At 32.7% G+C, this 21,610-nt stretch overlaps 3 protein-coding genes across 5 annotated transcripts; 2 read left to right on the forward strand and 1 right to left on the reverse strand.

Annotated features, from left to right (window-relative positions):
* The first annotated feature begins 191 nt into the window (after window positions 1–191).
* Window positions 192–5,907, forward strand: LOC120623326 (prenylated Rab acceptor protein 1). Of its 2 annotated transcripts, none has more exons than XM_039889290.1 (6): window positions 192–399; window positions 1,145–1,247; window positions 1,783–1,886; window positions 2,740–2,824; window positions 3,534–3,642; window positions 5,076–5,907. In XM_039889290.1, the coding sequence occupies exons 1-6, from the start codon at window positions 305–307 to the stop codon at window positions 5,177–5,179; spliced, it is 600 nt and encodes a 199-aa protein (XP_039745224.1). In that variant the 5' UTR covers window positions 192–304; the 3' UTR covers window positions 5,180–5,907. The 2 variants fall into 2 exon arrangements, with proteins under 2 accessions (XP_039745224.1, XP_039745225.1); XM_039889291.1 differs by having other exon boundaries at window positions 192–378.
* Window positions 5,908–9,587: 3,680 nt separating this feature from the next.
* LOC120623296 (transcription factor E2F7-like) lies at window positions 9,588–13,115 on the reverse strand. The gene is made up of 3 exons (XM_039889245.1): window positions 12,671–13,115; window positions 11,129–11,462; window positions 9,588–10,520 (listed from the first exon to the last, which is right to left on the reverse strand). Exons 1-3 carry the CDS (start codon window positions 12,856–12,858, stop codon window positions 10,038–10,040), a joined length of 1,005 nt encoding a protein of 334 aa, XP_039745179.1. The 5' UTR covers window positions 12,859–13,115; the 3' UTR covers window positions 9,588–10,037.
* A 2,606-nt stretch (window positions 13,116–15,721) lies between these two features.
* LOC120623448 lies at window positions 15,722–17,911 on the forward strand. 2 transcript variants are annotated; one of them, XM_039889481.1, is made up of 4 exons: window positions 15,891–15,984; window positions 16,067–16,269; window positions 17,279–17,444; window positions 17,730–17,911. In XM_039889481.1, the coding sequence occupies exons 1-4, from the start codon at window positions 15,912–15,914 to the stop codon at window positions 17,762–17,764; spliced, it is 477 nt and encodes a 158-aa protein (XP_039745415.1). In that variant the 5' UTR covers window positions 15,891–15,911; the 3' UTR covers window positions 17,765–17,911. The 2 variants fall into 2 exon arrangements, 1 of the variants encoding a protein (XP_039745415.1); XR_005658708.1 differs by lacking the exons at window positions 15,891–15,984; window positions 17,279–17,444; window positions 17,730–17,911 and adding an exon at window positions 15,722–15,846 and having other exon boundaries at window positions 16,067–16,163.
* Window positions 17,912–21,610: the final 3,699 nt, after the last annotated feature.

Genomic DNA, 21,610 nt, shown 5'->3' on the forward strand with positions numbered 1-21,610 from the left:
ATAAATCAGATGTAGATCATAACTCATTTTGAGGTTCTGCTGGAGATAGGCACAGGTGGTCACGGGTTTTCTTCTAATTTCAGGGCAAATCAAAATTTCAACGCGGAGGAAGTCGCGGGCAACAGCTAGTACCTAATAAAGATAGAGAAGTAAATAAATGTGGGCATTCCTTGCATCAGGCAACACTTAAATTCATCTGTCAAACGTCAAAGACTATATTCACACAACTCTGCAAAATCGATACTAGAAAAATACATATTCTAAAGTGATAATTCTTGCTCGGTGCCAAAATATTTCAGTAAATATGGCTGAGAGTGTTAACATTGAGATTTCTGGTGAAATACCTAATGCTTCCACAGAAAAGATTGGTTTGCAAAAGTATGTCGAATTAATAGATTTGTAAGTAAACAAAGGTTGGCCTGTTTGAAAATCCTTAGTTGATGATTTCGTATGCAAAAATCCACATTTGACAGTATTTGTTATTTTATATTAAATTAATTCAGACTAATTTAAGATTAAAACGAGAGACAACAACTGCGTTCAATATTCTTTCGAAAATACCTACCTACCAATTTTCATAAAAAAATACGCGGTGACAACCATAACATCAGCTGTGTTTACATTAAATGTCAAATGGGTTCACAGATTACTATGACAACAAAAAGAAGACTAAGGTCTTCAATTGTTGGTGTCTTTCTTATGAAAACTGAAATTTTTAGTTTTATACTGAGAGGATGTCTGCCATTGCCAGCCATGTGATCTATTTTATATGAGGATCATTATACCCTATTCCCCATGAGAGAAACAGGTTTTACTGGTGTTCAGCCAGTATCCCACACCTGAAACCTACCAGTCACTTTTGTGAACCTAATAATATCCTCCGTAGAGTAGTTTTAAGATTTTTTAAGAGCATAATCATTTCTCATCTTTAAAAGGATGTTTTAGTATCCCCTTTTACTAAGATATGTTTTTTATGTAATCATAATGTCACTTGCTATTTTTGGAAACAATAATGACACCTGCATACCTGAATATTTCCTATAAGTTCTCAAAAGGGTTTTAAGCCTACTAATCTGCACATGAACAGTATGTTGGACTACAGTCTAAATCCTTCTCCAATGGATTGACAATGATTTTACTGCAGGTTACTGCAGTATGCCCGAAGTGGTGCTGTGCCCGCACTCATGATGAGAGTCTTAAACAAACGTCAGCCATGGACTCAATTTATTGCTACAGAAAACTTTAAGGTGCCTCATAATATTATATGCTAAATTTATGAGTTTTACATATTTGCTTCTAAATATAGTGTGATATTGATGTCAATTCAGTTTAACACAAACTTATAAACCAAACTAAATTGGTAGGCCTGAAAGTAGTGCACTTATTTTCACAATTCAATCTGGAAAAGATAGCCGTATTTTTGGACCTGACAATTTAATTAAGTTATAGATATTTGTGTAGGTAAAAGAGATTTGGTGCCATAATAAAATTAAAACTAATTAAATAAATTTTTGATACATTTGAATAATAAATTTTCAGTATCCATATGTGTTTAGCATGTGGAAATGTTATTCTTTTCCCCACTAGTGCTCTTTGATTTCCTCCTGGGTATTATAACATACAAATGTACAATGCAAATTTTTGTATGAAATAAGTACACTAAGCAGATTGAATTGTAATTGTGTAATGTATAGTACAAGAAAAAAAATATGATTGATGAACAAATGATTTAAGCCATGTCAGTTACATAAATGTATAAAACTTTATTGCTTTTATTTCCAGGTTCCAACTTCTGTACCACGAATATCACGCAGATTTTATAAAAACTTGCAACATTTTCAAGCAAATTATCTCATTATATTTTTAGGACTATTTATTTACTGTTTGTAAGTATATAATATTATAGCCAAAGTCAATATAGGCACTTTTTTGTTGACAATCTATGTGCAGATGTCACTTACGTAATAAGAAACGAACTTTGGGACAGCGCTCAAAAACTTCTGAACTATGAAATGGTACCGACCGGAACCGGTATGAAAACGTAAATTTGCACCAGTCTTCATTAGTTCGAAAAACAGATTACACGTACAAAATGTCATACTGCATCGTAAAAACATGCTAAAATTACTTAAATTAAGCAAGCCACAAAAAAAATGGCATTTTTTGTGGAAGGAAGTAAACGATTGTTTTATGGTTTTATCATATTTTGCATTAAATCTGAAAACCGATCACTGAACTAATCAAAATAAACAAAAGATTCATATCTGACCTTGTCGTACTTGTTGCGCTGCATAGACAAAAAGATACCAACTATATGTTCACTATATTCGGGTGGATTTCTATGAGCACGGTTTGGAACAAAGTAAACTAGAGTCGCTTAATAAATATATATTATTAACATAGGCAAAAAAAAATCTAAATAATAGGTACTCCATTAGTCCTAATTATTTTGACTGTTCGCTCGAAATGGTTGAAGCTGCATAAGGTGATTTTATAGAACTCCTCCCAGTCGAAACCTGCATAAGGTGATAGATTGTTGCACGAAAAGATATCAGTAATGCTATGTTGATATATTTTTCAAATTGGAATGTATTAAATTATTTAAATTAATTTGTATGTTAACTCAGGACACTTTGTGGACGTCGGGTCTCAGACAGGACTCATGTATGAGACCCGACGTCCATTTCTTATAACGGCAGTGTGCAGAATTTATATTTTAATTATCTTATACTATTTCAGAATCACATCACCTTTTTTATTATTTGCCGTGGTAGTAAGCTCTTATTGCATCAAGAAGTATTTCAATGGACATAAAAGTTTTAAGGTAGGTATCACTTTTGGCTATGTGTTCAAATGAAACATTTTTAATTACTTTAACTAGCCAAAAAAATTGTTCACCACAAAGCTAGGCATTATTTTTGCTATCACTATATCAGACTGATGTATAAAAATTGGCTTATTCGATATCAATAATAGATAAAAGAAAACTCAAATATTTGTATGGCAGTTATTATGTTATATAGCTACATCTTCATCTTCATCTTCATCTTCGTCTCACATAACCATTGAAAGTTTGTGAAAATTCTTCATTTAAAAATTGCCATGGCAGTGACAGGGTTTGACCCTCTCACTAATTATATATAGGCGTCACTAAATATAATTACATACGTGTATACTCTTTAACATGCAACTATAGCTTTCAATAGAGCATGCATGCATTTTTTTAATACTATTATTCTGTAGTTGTTACTTGTTTGATCGCTCGCAGACGTCAGGTCGCGTCGGTTTCGAGTATAAAAATACTTAAACATCGGTGCAAAATGGATCTAATTAGAATTATGGTAAAAATTTGCCTACAATTCTTTGCTCGGGCTTTTGACACCCTAAAATCAGGAGTACAGGATTTGCGACTCCAAAATAAGTAACGTTAGATCCATTTTACTTTGGCGAGCGAACATATCTCGTTTCTCTGGGCTTAGAGAAGTTTGATTATTTACCCACTTGGTATAATTATTATTACTTATTTACACTAGATTGGTGGTTGGGAATTGCCGAAGATCCACCAGGTCGCACTTGTGTCGGTGGTGCTCACGATACTTTTTGTGCTCGCCGACGCCCAAGCAGTTCTGTTTTGGATTCTAGGTGAGATTTAAATTTCGAACCTGTTAATACATTTTAAAAATTCACAAAATTATCAAGACCGTAGGATTTTGAACCCGCATCGTTCGTCAATCCTGACCTTAGTTGCTTGTAGCTTTATAAACAACAACTGTTTATTACCATAATTAGTTCTTAGTAGTATAGAGCTTTTTGAGACAGAGCTCGTCCGGTTTTATTTCTGCCGCTAAGCAGCATTGTTGCAATGCTGTGTTCCGGCTGAAGGGCGTGGTTGCTTGTGTAATTACAGACAAATGAGGTTTGTCATCTATGCGACAGGTTGAAAGGTTCGTCATCATCAATGGCCGTCCACTGCTGGACTAAAAGCATCTAACGGCCAGCCCATAATCACCAAGCTGGGCAGATGGGTTGGTTGATCGCAATAGATGCTATTATTCGTACCACAGATAATTAGATGCTAGTATTAGTACCATAGATAATGAAGATACTGTTCGCTCTTGGTTAAATTCTCTAAGTTGCGTCATAAGTCACCCGCGGGAAGAGCAGGGGTGGTGACATGTATTCTGATCTGCCGTCACCACACGTCAAGAAGTACTATTGTCTCATAAACTTAAATTAGAATACTAAAAACAATATATCACCAAAAAATTAAGAACATACATAACGTGTAAACGACTATTATTGAAGCATCAAAAACCACATCACTTTATAATGGTTTCGGGAACAAACGGTTAGTGACTTCATACCATTTAGCAGTTGGCAGTAATTATTTTACCTAAAGGTAAACATTATGGTGAATGTTCTAAACTTTTACCATAATGTGGGAAAATGGGAAAAAGTTTGTAATCTAGCAACATTCCGCGGGTGGAATGTGAGACGTGCGCGGGCCGATTTCACTGTTTTTGTACACAATACACTCCATTCAGTAATGGCTGAATGAGGATTCTGTATGGATCTCAATTCAAAGCATATCACTATTTCCAGAGAGTAAATCTGGCGCTTCACATGGGGACATAATTTAAACTCAATTGTATAAGGACAGCCAGTCCAGTGTGTTAGTAACAAAGGTCAATTGTCTTAGCTATATTGGAGGAGAACTGTCCACAGCATTAGGCTTATCATAAGGGGTCTCAGACTCAGACGCACTTTGCTGGCGACACGTTACCTAGCGGTGATGATGTCCGAGGTAACTTCTTCGCGACAGAAAAAGACAGTCAGTGATAAAAAGACATTCTTCGTTCTTCATCATTTATGCTGTCAGCGTTGCACTGTCCGAAGTCAGCTCGGGGATCAAAAGCTGTGACATCTAGGTGACGACAGTGTCAGTTCGAGCCGTAAGCAAAACTACCATACCTCATACCTCGTCAGTCTTAGACCGAGTTTAGTTCGTGTGTAAATCTTTATTAGTGTCCCCGAGTCCTGGTGATGATGGTCGTAACTAAATTTATTGCATTCAGGAACAACGGTAACGATTGTCGGTTTCCACGCAATCTTCTACGACGCAGACGCTCTGCCTTCGATAGAAGACCCCGAGAAGTTCCCAATGATCGAGGAAGTTTAAAAGGAAGTCGTTCTATGGGAGATGATGTCATTGCACTAAATGAGCATCTCTCTCCTATAGTTCCTTAGAACTATAAACCAGCCGAGTTAAGTTATCAGTGACGTCAGTTTGTATACTGATAATTCGTTCAATTGTTCTATTTGAATTCTTGTAAAAGTGGCCAGTCCGTAATAATTCTTAAATTGATAAAAATTCGTACCTATATGTTCACGTCATGTTTTGCGGAACAAAATATGTGAACTACCCGTCGTACAACACGCACATGACAGTTCGCGCGATCTTAGTTGGCCGGAGTGAACTGAGTCGAGAGTGGTGGCGCGGAAACAATTTCAACGTTGAAATTGTACTTGGGAATACTTGGGAACTATAAGCGAATGTCTCAGAGAGCTAACTTCAGGCCGGCCAAGTAAGTGCGTGCAGACTTTATCTGATCTTAATACTTTATAGGAAACTTTTTTTCTCAATTATTCGTTAGCTAGTATGCATATTTATTTATCATTTTTACATGGATACATAGTCAATAGGCAAATACATGTTTAACCCTTTTAAGTTCTATTACACAGACCGACAATAGTTTCGGCCGCCATGACTAGTGTTATCGACACATAGTAAGTAAGAGTGTTATTTATTTGTTAATTATATGAATTCAAATTGTATATTTGTTCTTGTATACTAAGGTATTTGTATATAGCGTATACCGAAATAATGATAAATCTATTACATTTTAACTGTTTCTTTTTATTTATTTCATTTTCTCGCATGAATATGGTAAATAATATAAAAATGTTTTTATTCATCTATCACAATCTACATATCCTGCCAATAGCGGCGTGCAAAATTATTATAATTATTCTAAGCTAACAATTATTATACTTAATATAATGTAATGTTAAGAAATGCAGTAAATTAGAATAATAATTCTTTTCACAAAATAATAATAGTACCTAACATATGCCTTGAAATATCAGCCTATCAAAAATGTTTAGAGTCAATTTTATTAATCTATCTAATATTATTAGATAATATACATATTATTCTTATTCTTTATTTAAATTCTTATAAAGCATACTATATCTGCTTCAGGACGCCAGTTTTAGAAGTTTTCGTGCGATTAGTATAACTGACGACTTTTATGGGGACTTCCTTGGCACAGTGGTTAGCTCTACGGTCTTACAAGTGGAAGATCCCGGGTTCAATCTCTGCGGGAAAATTGGGAATTTATAATATCTGAACTTTCTTCGCCATGGGATTTTGCGTTTTGGTGCGATGTCGCTTAGAAAACCTATGTCAATGGCTGTTTGGCGCAGTGGGAAGGACCCTGCTTGACCCTGACCAAGGCTGTGGGTTCGATTCCCACAACTGGAGAATGTTTGTGTGATGAACAGGAATGTTTTTCATCGTCCGGGTGTTTATCTGTAAATTATAAGTATTTATGTATATTATTCATAAAAATATTCATCATCTTAGTACCCATAACACAAGCTACGCTAACTTTGGGGCTAGATGGCCATGTGTAAATTAAATATTTTAAAGGTTCTTAGTTTAAAAAGCAAAAGGATCTAAGTTTGTTTTTGGTATATACTTCTGAAATATAAAACCTTACCTTTCTATGTTTTACTCCACTTTATTAGTAACACTATAATCGATAAGAAATTTATAAAAGAGGCTCTAATTTTATAGTAGGTATTGTATTTTTTTTAAATAAACTTTTAACTTTTCTATGCAATTTTAAATTTAATGTAGGTAAAACTGGTAGGTGTACAATAAGTATTATATAATACTTGAAAAAAAAATACATTCTTACTACGCCTTATATTGAAAGACACAGCGGCTCCTTGTAGTAAGTGTTTTGCAGTATGGAATAAGAAATATTGGAAAACCGAAGAAATATACTGTAAAAAAATTTACTAAAACCGTACTTGCTAAACTTACTTATAAATAGACAATCTCATACACCGGTCATTTTAATGTCAATTTATATCTTGCTGTTTTTAGAAGATTGTTTTCCACTTTCCATCAGGTGGTCTGCTTGATCCATCAATTTTTACTAAAAAACTGTGTATTTTAGCATTTCTAAAACTGATTACACTATACAATCAACCCGAATTTATAATTGATGTGAATAATAAATATTTAAATAGTAGGTATTGTTTCTTTTTAATTTTCCGTATTTTCCGTTTTCATAACTAATTTGGGGGACCGAGTTCGACTCCCGGCACGCACCTTTAACTTTTCGGAGTAATGTGCGTTTTTAGTTTGAGCAATCCAGATATCACTTGCTTCAACGGTGAAGGAAAACAATCGAGAAGAAACCTGCATGCCTGAGAGTTCTCCATAACGAAAGTGCGAAAATCCGTGTGAAGTCAACCAATCCGCACTTGGCCAGCGTGTTGTGGACTACAGTCTGAACCCCTTTCATTCACAAGGGAGGCCCGTGGAGATGAAATAAAATGACACTCTTTTAAACTATTTAGACTTCCATCAAAAATGGTATAGTAATTTTAAGATGAAATGCGCTTATAGATAGATAGTTTATAGATTTATACGTACCTTCTATAGTTTACGCTTAGGTACAAGTGACACACGATAAAGTTTGAAGTTTAATGATTCCTCTACTTAGCGTTTTCTCGTTTTATTCTTTTGAAAATAAAGGTCCTAAACCATATATACAGCACCAAGCTAACTTACCTTTCAAAAATTAATTTAACAAAGGCGAAGATAATTAAAAGTACTTAAATATAATCCATTATTTATTTATTACATGTAACTTAGAACAAATATAAAATAAAAGCAACTTTTTTTTTTATAAAATTCATTGTAATAACTACCTATCAAAGATGACAAGATATAAATGCATAGATTTTCATATTTTAGTCAAAACAACTATAAACACTGTTTAAAAGAATATAAACACAAAACTAGTGAAGATAATGACTCAAGTGAAGTATGAAATACCTAGGTAAAAAAAATACCAAGTTAAAGTCTGACAAGGGAATTATAAGTGTTTAAAAATTTCTGATTTTTTAAATTTATTAAAATATTATAGTCCCAACATATGGCAAACTTCTCTGGCCTGGCAAATAGTTCCTACTTTCGACACATTCATATTTGATCCACATAAGTTAGTGGTAACTTTTATCACAAAATTATAAGGCCCAGTGGCAGTATTGCTGTTATCGCAAGCAGAATGTCAGTGACTAGCACAGTTAACTTGAAATCTCAAATAACTTTTAATTTTGTGACACTGGGGCCAGATAATTTTATTGTCCTAGCCCCCCACAAACGTATCTGGTCTTGTGTACTTTTTGAGAGAAATTTCAGAAACCTGACAGTAGGCTGATGACTTCTCAATATGGTATGGTATAAAAAACCACAGTAGCTCAAAACAACTTTTATCACGAAAAATAAAAATAAATTACCAATGTGTAATGTTAATACGCTTATTAACTGTATTGTTATACAAATAATATATATTTTTTCATCATTAATTAATATATTTTAAGTCTACTTTGAAGGATGAGTATATAATAATCTTCCTTAAGATTAGTGTCAACATCTCATATATAAATATATTTTTTGTATATTATAATAGTTATTATATATAAAAATAGATTTATATCTCAGTCGTAGGACTCCCAGGAGGACACATTAAGCTAATTTAAATTCATGTTTTCACAATATGTTTTTCTTCGCTATCCTATCATGTTACATGTATTTATATCCATCCATGTCCATGTGGAAATTTTTCTCAATGAATCTTAAATACAATTTGACTTTATTTGTGTGATACAGAAAAGTATATTTTCTATCTTTGCCCTTTTCTATCGCTCGCAATTAACGTTAAACGTGTTTATAATTAAATAATATTAAATTAATTTTGTTCTTAAAATATCATGTCAATCCCCACTTATAATATTTTATACATTTAATAAATTTTGAAAAATATTTATGTAGTAATTAGTATATAACTTTATAAAATATAGTCTTAATAATAAAATCATTTTAACATATTTTTAAATTAATACATTAAAGATATACTCTAATTGCACAAAAATGTCTGTACACACTGTAAACAAAGATAAACCTCTGTTCTCAGCAACAATAACATAATATTATAATGTAACCATTTTTAACTCTCTTTACCAATGTGGTCCTTATTATATTATCCCCTGGAAGACAAGCATACCAATATTTGACTTAAATAATTAGGTTCAGTCGAGTTCACAAATATATACAAAAACACAGACTCTAGTGATGTTTGCCAATAAATAGATTAAAATGGCAAGCACATTTTATTATTAAAAGTATTTAAACTGTTATAACCCAAGCTATTAAAGAATAGATTTATGAAAATCAGGCAATGTTGTTATATCTCTTTTGCACAACATACTGTAACATCCCTTAAATATTGCAAAGTCAAATCAGCAATATATCTCTATACAAGGCAGTCTTACTTTCTATAACTAGTTAGTCATTCTGGTATTGCCAGCTGGCTCAACAATGAGCTAAATATTACTGAAAGATCTTTTGTAGGTATAATAGTAAAGTGGTTTAAAGTCAAAGTTAGTAATTTGAGCATAGTTTTATGATCATAAATAAACGATTTCTAGTGCTTGCATTGTGATTATTTTTACGTCCATCAAGTGCAACATTGGCCTCATTTCATTAATCTATTCTTTAACAGCGCGGGTTATACAAACTCTAAAAACACATCAGCGTAATATTTTTAGGTTTTAAAATTGTTTTTTATTTGTCATGCATTTGCATACCACAATTATTTATGTCACATTATTAGGAGTAGGGACTAAAACAGTCACCAATGTGGGGGAAAAAAATTAATATTATAGATATTTATGAATCACAATGTGATGCCATTGTTAATTCTAGTCAGTTCCATGTCTGCCACAAGCAAAATTTCATCCCACTTGTGTGACGGCGTGTGCGGGGGTGTTGTTACACCAAGCTTTTCTGTGTTACAATTTGGTGTTGTGAACTCCAACTTTCGTTTTGACTTTCCAGCGTACACTTGACAAGGAGTCAATAGTTGCTGTGTATGTAATACTGAAAGTGGAGTTATCGGTGATGGTGTATAAACAATAATTTTTTCAGACTTTTTAATTTTATATGGCCCAACATACTTAAATACTGGTTTCTTTAATATTAAATTACCTGATACCTTTTCTATGAGACCAATTGAAATTAACACATTAGCAATATCATACAGCCTCCTCACTTTAGACTTGTGTTGACGATCCAGCTGTTCAGGTGACAGGGTTGATTTGCTTTTACTTGAAGTGTCTATAAGTACACCAACAGCCATCTCCAAATTAATAAGAGTGTTCTGTAAACAAAATATAACACTGATTTTCCAATAAAGATAAAAAAAACGTGTGAGCCGTCACGGGACGCCTGGCAAATGTGAATCATCGAAATGGTTTTATGTAAGTTATTGCAGATATTGCATAATGAAAAGATAAAGCATTACAAATTTGTACCATAAATAAAAAAAAAATACAACCAAGTGGATAACACCTCCTTTTTGTAAGTCAGTTAATACTGAAAAGGAGACTGTTTTATTACAAAATTAATATTAATTTTTATTGTTACATACAAAATATAAAAATTCAATCATATAGCGTGACGATGCGTCGCCACCTAAAAATCAGGTTTACCCTCCACCTATAGATGTTTCACATCGAAAAATATTTTCTTACATATCACATAATAAACTTATTCTCTAATGGACACCACTTATTTCCAAACTAAGCTGCTAATATGTCATATGAAAATTTAACAAAAAAATCCATTTACTAAAAATTCTTGGCCTGATCTTGGAATTTATCTTAGTATCTCATGAGTAACACATAATGCTAACCACAAAATCAACAATGCAGTACAGCACTGACAGAAACTTTCATTTTATTAATAAAAAGATTAATTAATACTCACTGGTGGCTCCACTAAGAAAAGCATCAAAAACCTCTGCGCTAAAACTCCAAGAGTCTTGTGTTTTGGAGCGGGAGGCTTAGGAGCTTTGCCTCTAAGAGCTTCTGACAACCGCAGATTTTCTCCTTGCCTTTTTAACATTTTCAGGAAGGAGTTTAGGCGAGCACCACCATGCCACAGGTATGTGTTTTTCCTTTTGTGCACAGCACATTGCATGGCTTCCAAAATGTTAATAATGTCATACATTCTTCGCTTTTCCACCCCTAACCGGGCTGCTGTGCTATCCAACTGTATTTCAACTGTGCCATTTCCATGCAGTGGGTATAGATTAAGAAACCTAAAAACAAAATTAATAATTCTAATAATAAGCACTTATTTGATTGATAAGATACAGATCTGGTCACTTAACACTCTGAGACAGATCTATTGAGTGAACTTTAACTCTGCTTCAAACTTTTTGACTATTTTATAGGTATGAAAAAACACAAAGTACACTCTATAGATCTCAACTTTCAGGCTCAAGGTCTACTAACAATAGATAGTGTTAGCCTTGCTAATTTGCATAGTCTTCTGGATCAGCAGATTCTCAGTAGCACTTAATCATAATTCAAGAAGTTTCTCCAGTGCATGGAGAATTAGGGCATGTAATTAATTAATTACATGTAAAACTTTTTCTTCACCCATTCATACAAGAATGTCTTACAATTTGAATAATTATACAGAGCTGTCTGGGGGCACTATGCCGTGGGATATATGTAAAATTGTGTCAACTGTCCATTGCTGGAGCAATGTTTTCCAAATCTACCTAGTGAACTCAACAAATGTAGCTCTAGTATGACTGATTGCAGATAGCTTGAGAATCTGTGTTCAGTACATTGATGCGAAATCAGTTGTACATAAATCTCTAAATTCAACTATATTGACAGATCCTAAAACAGTGCTATGCTTTTCCACAAGAAATATTTTGGAAGAAATGGAAAACTTGTTGAGATATGATGATATAAAAGACCTTTATATTCAAGGTCAGTCAGGGATCAGTAGGTACAGGTTAGCATAGAATATGAGGGTAGCTAGTAAAGTAACCTGTGTGTAGTAACCAAATAGCCTAATCATATCCTGCCGCTACAGAAGGGCAAAGAATTATTTAGTGCTAAGAAATCTGCTTGTCCTAACACAGGTAGATGGCTTTAATTAATATTATCAGATGTTACCGATAATAAGGAAGATATCGCTAATGGTCCTGAGTTGACTGTGCCTTAAGTATGTCATGTACTTTGATAGCAACCGAAAACTATGTGTGGTCTTTGAGACGTTGGTGAAACTCACACTAATATCTTAACTCTCATACTGATAATAATATCAATGGTAATCTATATTGAAAGAATAAATTACAAAGATAGTAAGTACTAGACATAAAAATCCAAAATGAAAATAAATACTTTGTTCTGACAGTGAAACCAACTCTACAGATACTAATTATTTACCAATACATACTATATACTGGTTGTGCAATATATTAATACTTGCTATTGAAATTATACGTACTTGTCACATAATATTTGCAAGGACTTCTCCTTCCGATGCGCCGTGCTAGGTGGCGGCGTGGGATACTGCAGAGCAACATTGGTCAACAACTTGAGGTTAGCAGTAGGAGAAACGTAACTTGACGCATTGGTGACCTCAGTTAGAGCGCACCTTTTAGGAGTAGAAGTAATGTTACCATCTTCATACATTGTGTGGGAACATTTTATGTATAAATCCTACACAACAAATATTCGCGTACTTTTTGACAGCTCATGCACAAATCTAGTAGGTTTTTTGAAGCCTAAATTTGAAGTAGGTACCGATAAATGTTCTATTGCAGCAGGATAAACTTAACACTATGCACTTTTAGCTTGAACTTCAGTGTAAAAACTTATTTTTATTTTTAACAAAAAATACTAACCTAACAATAAACAACTTTGACATTTTCTAGCAAATGCGCGCGAGTGAAGCAAAAATAAGTTACCTGCGTTTTATTTTTGCAGCGCTTGGGAACTTATTTTTTTAAGAATAAACGAGACAAAGGGAATTGGATATAAATAGTATTGTTTTTTTGATTATATTGTAGTTTTATTTTATTGTATTGTAATTTTGATTTAAAAGAAAATTTAATAGTGACGCTAAATCTATCGATAGGAACGATAGTGTCGATAGATTGTAGAATAGTTTCGATGTACATGTTGATAAACTATTACTTAACTAAAGATTACTTAACTCACAATTGAACTAACTACATTATTGGCAATTTTGAAAACAGCATTTCAAAGATTATTTTATGTTTAGATGAAAATTACGGTACGAAGATATACTAAAATTAGCAAAATAAATATGCATCTATTCCTTTAACTCTATCCTATCTCAATAATCGGAAACCGTTTCATTTACTTTTTTGTCGAACCAAGGCAGGACATTGTGGGCCTGTCTTTCAAATTCGCGCACTTTTAACTGCTTGCAGACAGACGCAACTGTGATTTTTAATTGTTCTTTGACCTCATTCAAAAATCGTTTCATGTGATAAACGACTAAGACACCGGGAGGTATATTTGCATCGTTCGAGTCCTTGTAGGACTGCGGTGCATCGATAATGCAGTCGTATTTATATTAAAATACCCACCAACTTAATGTGATCATAAATATCTGGCAAATATGAAGTTATAGTTATCAAAAGTTTAATTATTTACCCACTCTATAAATTAACTGTAACACATGTCAAACATGCACTTGCATAATTTAAATTTATTTATTTTCCGTCTTATTTTTCACTATTAGACGGCCGAGTGGCGCAGTGGGCAGCGACCGTGCTTTCTGAGTCCACGGTCGTGGGTTCGATTACCACAACTGGAAAATGTTTGTGTGATGAACATGAATGTTTTTCAGTCTCTGGGTGTTTATCTGTATATTATAAGTATGTATGTGTATTACATTCATAAAAAAAATATATTAATCAGCTATCTTCGTACCCATAACACAAGCTACTCTTACTTTTGGGCTAGATGGCGATGTGTGTACTGTCGTAGTATATTTATTTATTACTATCCATTTTCTTTGTTTAGTATTGCAAATATTAAATTTTAATTTTTGTTAAGACTCTCGATTAGTTTTAGATTATTTTAATTAAGCATTCGGTGTTTATTTCTAGAAGGTTTCAATCTCTTGTAATAGTAAGTATCTTAAAGAGTGTTCATTGACACGCGCACTTTTAAAAATTTCCATACCTACTAAATTGCTTGGCAATTTTACAACGTGTGAATGAAAACTGAAATAATACTTCCCAGGCTTTAGAGGTAAATTACGTACTATCTCTTGAGATTAATCTGTGAAACAGAAAACCTAATGGATTTTGAGTAAACCATTGTTTTTACTGAAAGGAAAAAGATACAGCCCTAACATCATATGCATGATTAAAATCATGTGACTTCTGTCACTTTATTATCTATAGGGTTGTCTTAGTAAACTCTAAAAATGTTTTGAATTCGTTTGTGTAAAAAAATAAATAGGCTCCATTTGATTTATTATTTCTACAGGGTGATTCCTTATAAAATAAACTTATGCATCCTTCAATATTATTTCGCAATTCTGTTAAACGTTGTATAATACGATTGTGTTTTTTAATTTTCTGTAGTTGGCAGTTGAAGATTTATTTTAATACAACTGTTTTTAAAAACATTTTAATACGTGCAAACAAAAGAGCATCAAATTATCGTGTATCCGGCAGTTAAAAGGTGAATATTGAAATTATTTTTTCTATTAGTCCTGCGTGTTGAATATAACAACGCATTTAGAATGCTATTGAGGCTGCAGTGGCATTGTACCGCCTGAAAAATGTTCGCAGACGCAGTACAAATGACTTTTATGTCATATGCGTAACAAAGCAGTATCTCAAGCAGTTCTTTATTATTTAAAGTAATAAATTAATGAAAAATAGTAACTAACATACTAAAAATATATGGATGGAAACGTCTGAAAAAAATGATTAGCATTATAATTATACTGCAAGGAATCGATACAATCACTAAATTAACAACACTGCCTTGGGTACGCTGTTAAGTTTCAACTATGGAGTGTAGAGGTAAGGAGAGTCATCTTATATGGAAGAAAAGTTGAAAAAGTGTCCAGTTGTTGCGCTAAATAACAGTTCAAAAATCCTCCACAATGGCGCTGGTGGATGCACAAGGTATGGTATGAATGTAGCAATTGTAGATGAATTGAAATAGAATTGAAGTATGCCGAGTTAAAAAATTTAATGTCATTATCGACTAAAGTAGATAAAGTTAATTATTGAGAATTTCAACAACTTACGTTGTACAAAATATTGTGGTAAATTAAAGTAAAGGTTTTATTATAACCAAACGTGCGTTTAGAGTGATTTTATTTCGTAAACAGTAAATAGTACGGTATTTATATTTGGCGCTTCTTTTAAGAGTTACCCTGATGCAAATGTGGCGCCATCCTAATTTAATACATTTTGACGACACTTTTTCATATACACAGATGACTCTCCTTACCTCTACCCTCCATAGTTTCAACTGTTATACATGTCACTGTCAACAGACATGTCATGTGGCTGTGGAGCTGGGCCGTGTTACTATATAGTTATAGTTACTGATAACCGTAGTTGATAAAGTAAGATTAATATGATAACTTAACATTAAAAACTATTTAACTCTCAGAATTCTCAGGTAAGCTCAGTAGGTAATGCTCGTCCATTAAAGCTATTATTCAATTAAAATTGCATGTTGTTGTAATGATTATCATTTATATTGTGATTTTTTTCGTGAGTAGGCCTTCTGTTGGAGCTAATAACTCTCTTGCCAAAGGTGAAAACAATTGTAAAGTTAAATTTCATACCTATAGTGTCTAATTATTATCATCTTGATCTGATTTTGTCCCTTGTTCCAGATAATATCTTGTGTCGGGACTGTGGTACTCAGATATTATCATCTGACACCATCATATCGAAGTCAAGTGCCGCGTCCCTATATTCCTTTAACGACACAATATTTAATGATAAAGAAGTGTTGGTTCAACTGCTAGTACGTGATTTATTTTTGCAATATCCTATTATAACATCAAGTGAATCTACTTGCCTTGGAAAAGGAGATGTAAGCATGTTTTGTTTTATTTTATTTATGCATTGACAACAATTATTGTTTAGCTAACAAGCATATAATCAAATTTTAGAACATTTTGTTATGGATACATAATATAATATAGCAATAAATGACCTATGTTATTTTAATAAATCTCTTTTGTCTTTTACATATATAAAATAGGTTGCTTAGAAGTACCTGAGGTAGTGTTGTACATGTAGGATGCTCCAAGGAAGGAGGGAATGGTTATTAGAGATAGGTATTACTATTTACAAATCTAATCTAAATGAAATTGAAAGGTCTCAAAGTAGAACTATTCTTTTGACAATGTTTTCTGTGATTTAAATATTATAGCCAACTCCTTTATGAGAGAAGGCCTGTGTCCAGCTTTAGGACTGTAATAGGCTAAACTTATGAGAAAGACAAATATAGATTAGAAATTATGCTAATTACAGTGTACCCTCTAATGTTCTTAATTTATCTAACTTTTTTTTAGCAATAATTGACGGATGATGCAGGTAGCCCTGCTGGTAAATTGAAAACCATCACCTCTAAACGTAGCAACACTTCATAGCACACGCTACATAGAATACATCCTGCCACATTCCATCCTGTGTCCAACCTGCGGCATAGATGTTAAGCCATTTGCATTTAAGTGGCAATAATTTGATGATAATACAATTGAAAAGGCTGCCTTTTGTTTTGACTCCAAATTATTACCCATAATTAAAAGGATTCTGGAGAAATAAAATTACTGTGTTTGTTTTTACTATATATATAATAATAATAATAGTACACAGGTAGATATCATTTAAATTTGGTGTCTTGCTAACAAAAATATTTTTTTCTGTCCTGTCTTATAATGTAAACAATCTTATTATTAGAGAAGTCTTGCAAAACTTTTGGTCAGCCTCATACATAATACTGGACAGCTTAAAAGATTGCAGACATAGATATAGAAATAAATTAAAAATAAGACCAAAAATTCTGCCTTTTAATCAAATTTTACTGAAAATTACAGTGGGATGACGATGAGTTATGGTTTCCTAATCATGTCATGAAACCATGTTTCTGCCCGGAATGTGGAGCTTTCAGTGGTTGGATGTTTAAGAATGACAGTCCAACAACAGCTCAATCAATGAATCAATTCTTTGGCATTATATTGACAAACGTTATTGGTGAAAATTGTAAATAAATTCTATATTAAATTTTATTGGGATTATTATGTTGTGATGTCTGTCTGATTAGTTGTGTTCCATTGTTGGTGTGCTTATCAAACTCAACATTCATCCGTAGGGCTTATGATAACTGTTAAGGAGGTTTTAGATAACTAAATTAAATAAACAGAAATTTTAATGAAATAATTTCAGATCATAAAATTTATCAACTGAAATCATAAATAAAAGCTTTGAATTATTTATTGTTAATGTAATGGGTTTTCTAATTCATTAATATTTGGTGTTTTCTTTTAGTTCTAAACTCTCTAATAACATTCCCTAAAGTTTAACATGGAGGTTAAACTTTCAGTAGAAGATGAAGAATTTTTAGCAAAATGTGAAGAGGAGTTTAAGGATCGTTATACTGATAAGGATGAGGAATACATGAAAGTGTTCAACAAAGGACCTTCTATACCGCCAATCTTGGAGAACTACAAACTGGCCTCTAGCAATTTTGGACGTCAAAATGATCGCCGCTACAACAGACGTTACAGTCCATATGATCAGCGTGGACATAGAGATAACCAAGGGGATCGAGAAAGAGGTCACAGAGGATACAATGACTATAATGATAGCCAAAGAGATAGTAACAGAGGTCATGGAGGGTACAATGATCATAATAATTACAGCTATAAACCCAGGTATTAAAACCTACAATGTTGTTCAAGATATACGGTTTGTATAGTATTGAGGAATGTTGCATGGTAATGTCAAATCCAAGGGTGCTTCACATAAATATATGTAATTGTACCTATTTAATGTTTGGCAATGATGTTTTTTTAATGATGTTTATCAGTAATGTAATAATAAAAATGAATTAAACAAAAATACTCACAAAGTGGACCTTTATTATAAAAACAAATTGAATATCTACTACTAATATATAACTATATAAAAAGGAAGTATATTTATATTTTAGTATATTATGTATTTTATTTGTGTAATCTGGTTCAAGTATGTATGTATTTTTCTTAGCTATGCACTGCCTGCATTCTGTTTTCTTTTTCTTCATTAGTTTCTTTAAAAGGTAGTGGTGTGAAAATAGGGAGCATAAATAAATATATAATAATACCAGTAAAAACGTTGTATACTTAAAATGATATTCTTATGTAAAATATTGAATATATATTTTGTGCCAGTATTTCACTGATTTTAAGGATTTCACATGTTAATATAAGACATCCCGGACGTCAGCCTATACAAGATAAGTGTGTCTCTCAAACAGTTTAAGAACGGCAAGGCGCCGGGTGACGATGGAATAACAGCAGAACTTCTGAAGGCGTGTTGAACTCCAAAACTCAAAGTCCTTCAGCGATTGTTTGATTCCGATTTTCACCAGCAGAACTTCTGAAGGCGTGTTGAACTCCAAAACTCAAAGTCCTTCAGCGATTGTTTGATTCCGATTTTCACCAAGGCTCAAGGCCAGAGGCATGGGACAGGAGTGTGGTGGTTCTGTACTTCAAAAAAGGTGATAATACTTTGCTGAAGAATTAAAGACCTTTCTTGCTGTTGAGTCATCTCTACAAGCTGTTGATGAGAGTAATTTAGAATCGTCTCGCTCGTAGGTTTAACGACTTCCAGCCTGCCAAAGATCTATGTGAAGTAGTTGACGTCAATCGGTTGTTATGATGATGATGTTGATGAAGCATCTAATATAAGATTAGCTATTCTGCATATATTACTGCTAAATTGGTTTTACTCAAAACAAACTGAAAAGACTAAAATTAATGTTGCATAAGATTGTTAGAATCCACACTAGGTAGACCAATCAAGCTCGATTATTGCATAAGTATTATAAGATTGTATTATGAGAATTAATGCAAGATTTTAAACTAAGATTTTCGTGGTTAATCAACATTTCTTAAATATAGTTCAACGGGTACATACCACGATTTTGGATTTGTCGATATTTCGACCCAGTTGCATGGATCGACTCATCGACATCCATTGACAAATCTAAAATTATTATCGTGGTATGTACCCATTGAACTATATTTAAGAAATGAGCATTAATGAGTTGATCTAAAAGTATCACAATGGCTTCTGCGGTAAGGAATGATTTTTTATATGTATGAAAAGTCTTATTCATTATAATGTATAAGAGGAAGAAGAGTTATACGGCCCTAACAAAGAATACACCAATTGACATTTTTAATACTGAGAAGTCCTATGTATAGAGGCATTTAAAATATTTCTGAGATAAGTTATTGTTCGGAGCTGTGCAAGTGACTTTAATTGACAAATAATAATAAACTTTATTTACGCCAAAAATAGTTTATATGCAGAGTTCTATATTAAGTATATTAAAAACATTGTATGTAAGATCTATCAATAATAAACAATACAGATAAAGTGGAATGTTGCTCAGATCCGCTATTTTGCGAATACATACTCTGTTACTAATTATTTTGAGGGCAAGAATTGTTATAAACAACAGCACAATTTTACACCACCTCTATCTATGTGAGTTCAATCACAGACTGCATTATTACTTTCCGAGATTAGGTCCTCTCATACAAAAAAAGTCAAATGTTTCAACGGATTGTGTAAAATGTTCTACTTATTTTATAAAATGATAAGAATACAAAGGTTGTTATTTGAAATAAAAGCAGTTTAATTTCATCAAAAGAATATATTCTCAGTTATTATGGCTTGATTTACATTTTAACAACTTAGATATTACATAATAATAGATCACCAGAACGCAATACAGCTACAGCATAATTATTTCAAGAATAGAAAACAACAGAATAAATAAATATTAAACATCTCACTGCTACTTAACAAGTCATTAGTGATTAAATATTTGTAACATTTAAATATGCCAATAATTTCCGAAACTAATTTTAATTCCTACGAATTCTCGATGAAAAACAATAACAATATTTATTAATATTTTTGCATGGACAAAAACCCTCGCGTTAGGTACTCAGCATTAGCTTCACTTCCATTTGGCTTGCTTCATTTAATTCATATGATTTTGTTAATACTAATGCTAAATGAATATGAGAAGTTATACACAAAAATATATCTCGCTAATCTCATTCATATGTAACCTCGCTCATATTATGTATTATTATTCATATAAGCACTCCATAAATACATGAATAAGTGCCTGAAAATAAAGCTGATTCTAGACTGTTCATAAAATTTGGCATTCCAAGTGCGGAACTGTGTTTATTAAAAAATATTATGACAACTTATTCACACTGCCCGAGGCAAGTAAACTGCAATATAAGGAGGACCTCTCTTTTATTTTATTATCATCACATAGTTAGGAATGCTAACTGACGTAACCTCATAAAATACTGAAATAAATCATTGTAAACTTATGGTTTCTGTATAAAGGAACAGTAAAAAACATTTTGGTTCATGGTTTCATCAGTTAACTGGCAGACTGACAATAAATCAAAATGGTTGTACAAATATAAAAAAAAAAAAAATTGGTGTGCATATGTACATTTCACGTGACGCAATTCAGTGTACAATAAACGGATATCCAGTCCTGATTCTCTTTTATACTCAAAATGAAACACGAGAAGTATTTCTTGATATCGAGTCAACACAATCGACTGAAATTGAAACTTTGGAATGTAAACTATATGCTTTGTGACGTAAAGCAAACTTTTCCATATTTTTGTGCCAGAAGTGAGCGACAAAAGGACTACGCGTTTGCCAGCGTGTCATACACTACAAACACCGCTTTATTTCACATAACATAAAGCTCACATTACAATGTTATAACTTGAGTGGACTTAGTGTTGACGAATTGGTAGGCATTTTTATCAAAAAACTAATTACGCGCTCAGTTACGATTAGAGCTATGGAGAATCAAGATCTATTAAAAGGCCAAATATATAGGTAAGTATCTGAATCTAATAAATAGATCTACACACGGATATGTATTTTATGTATTCATATATATATAGACTGGCCTTGAAACCGCCACTGCAAACATCAAATCGGATGATATCAATTAAAGCAAAATTTTATTGCACTTTTATTACGACTTAATATTATTTATTTTTGTATCATAGGAAAATGGTATAGTATGCCCTCGACGAGTAAAACATAACATCACAATACTCAATATGTGCAAGCTAACACATCCAACAACTCTCAGCTTCGTTACAGTA

This window comes from Pararge aegeria, chromosome 4 (genome assembly GCF_905163445.1).
Source record: "Pararge aegeria chromosome 4, ilParAegt1.1, whole genome shotgun sequence".
Lineage (NCBI taxonomy): Eukaryota > Metazoa > Arthropoda > Insecta > Lepidoptera > Nymphalidae > Pararge > Pararge aegeria.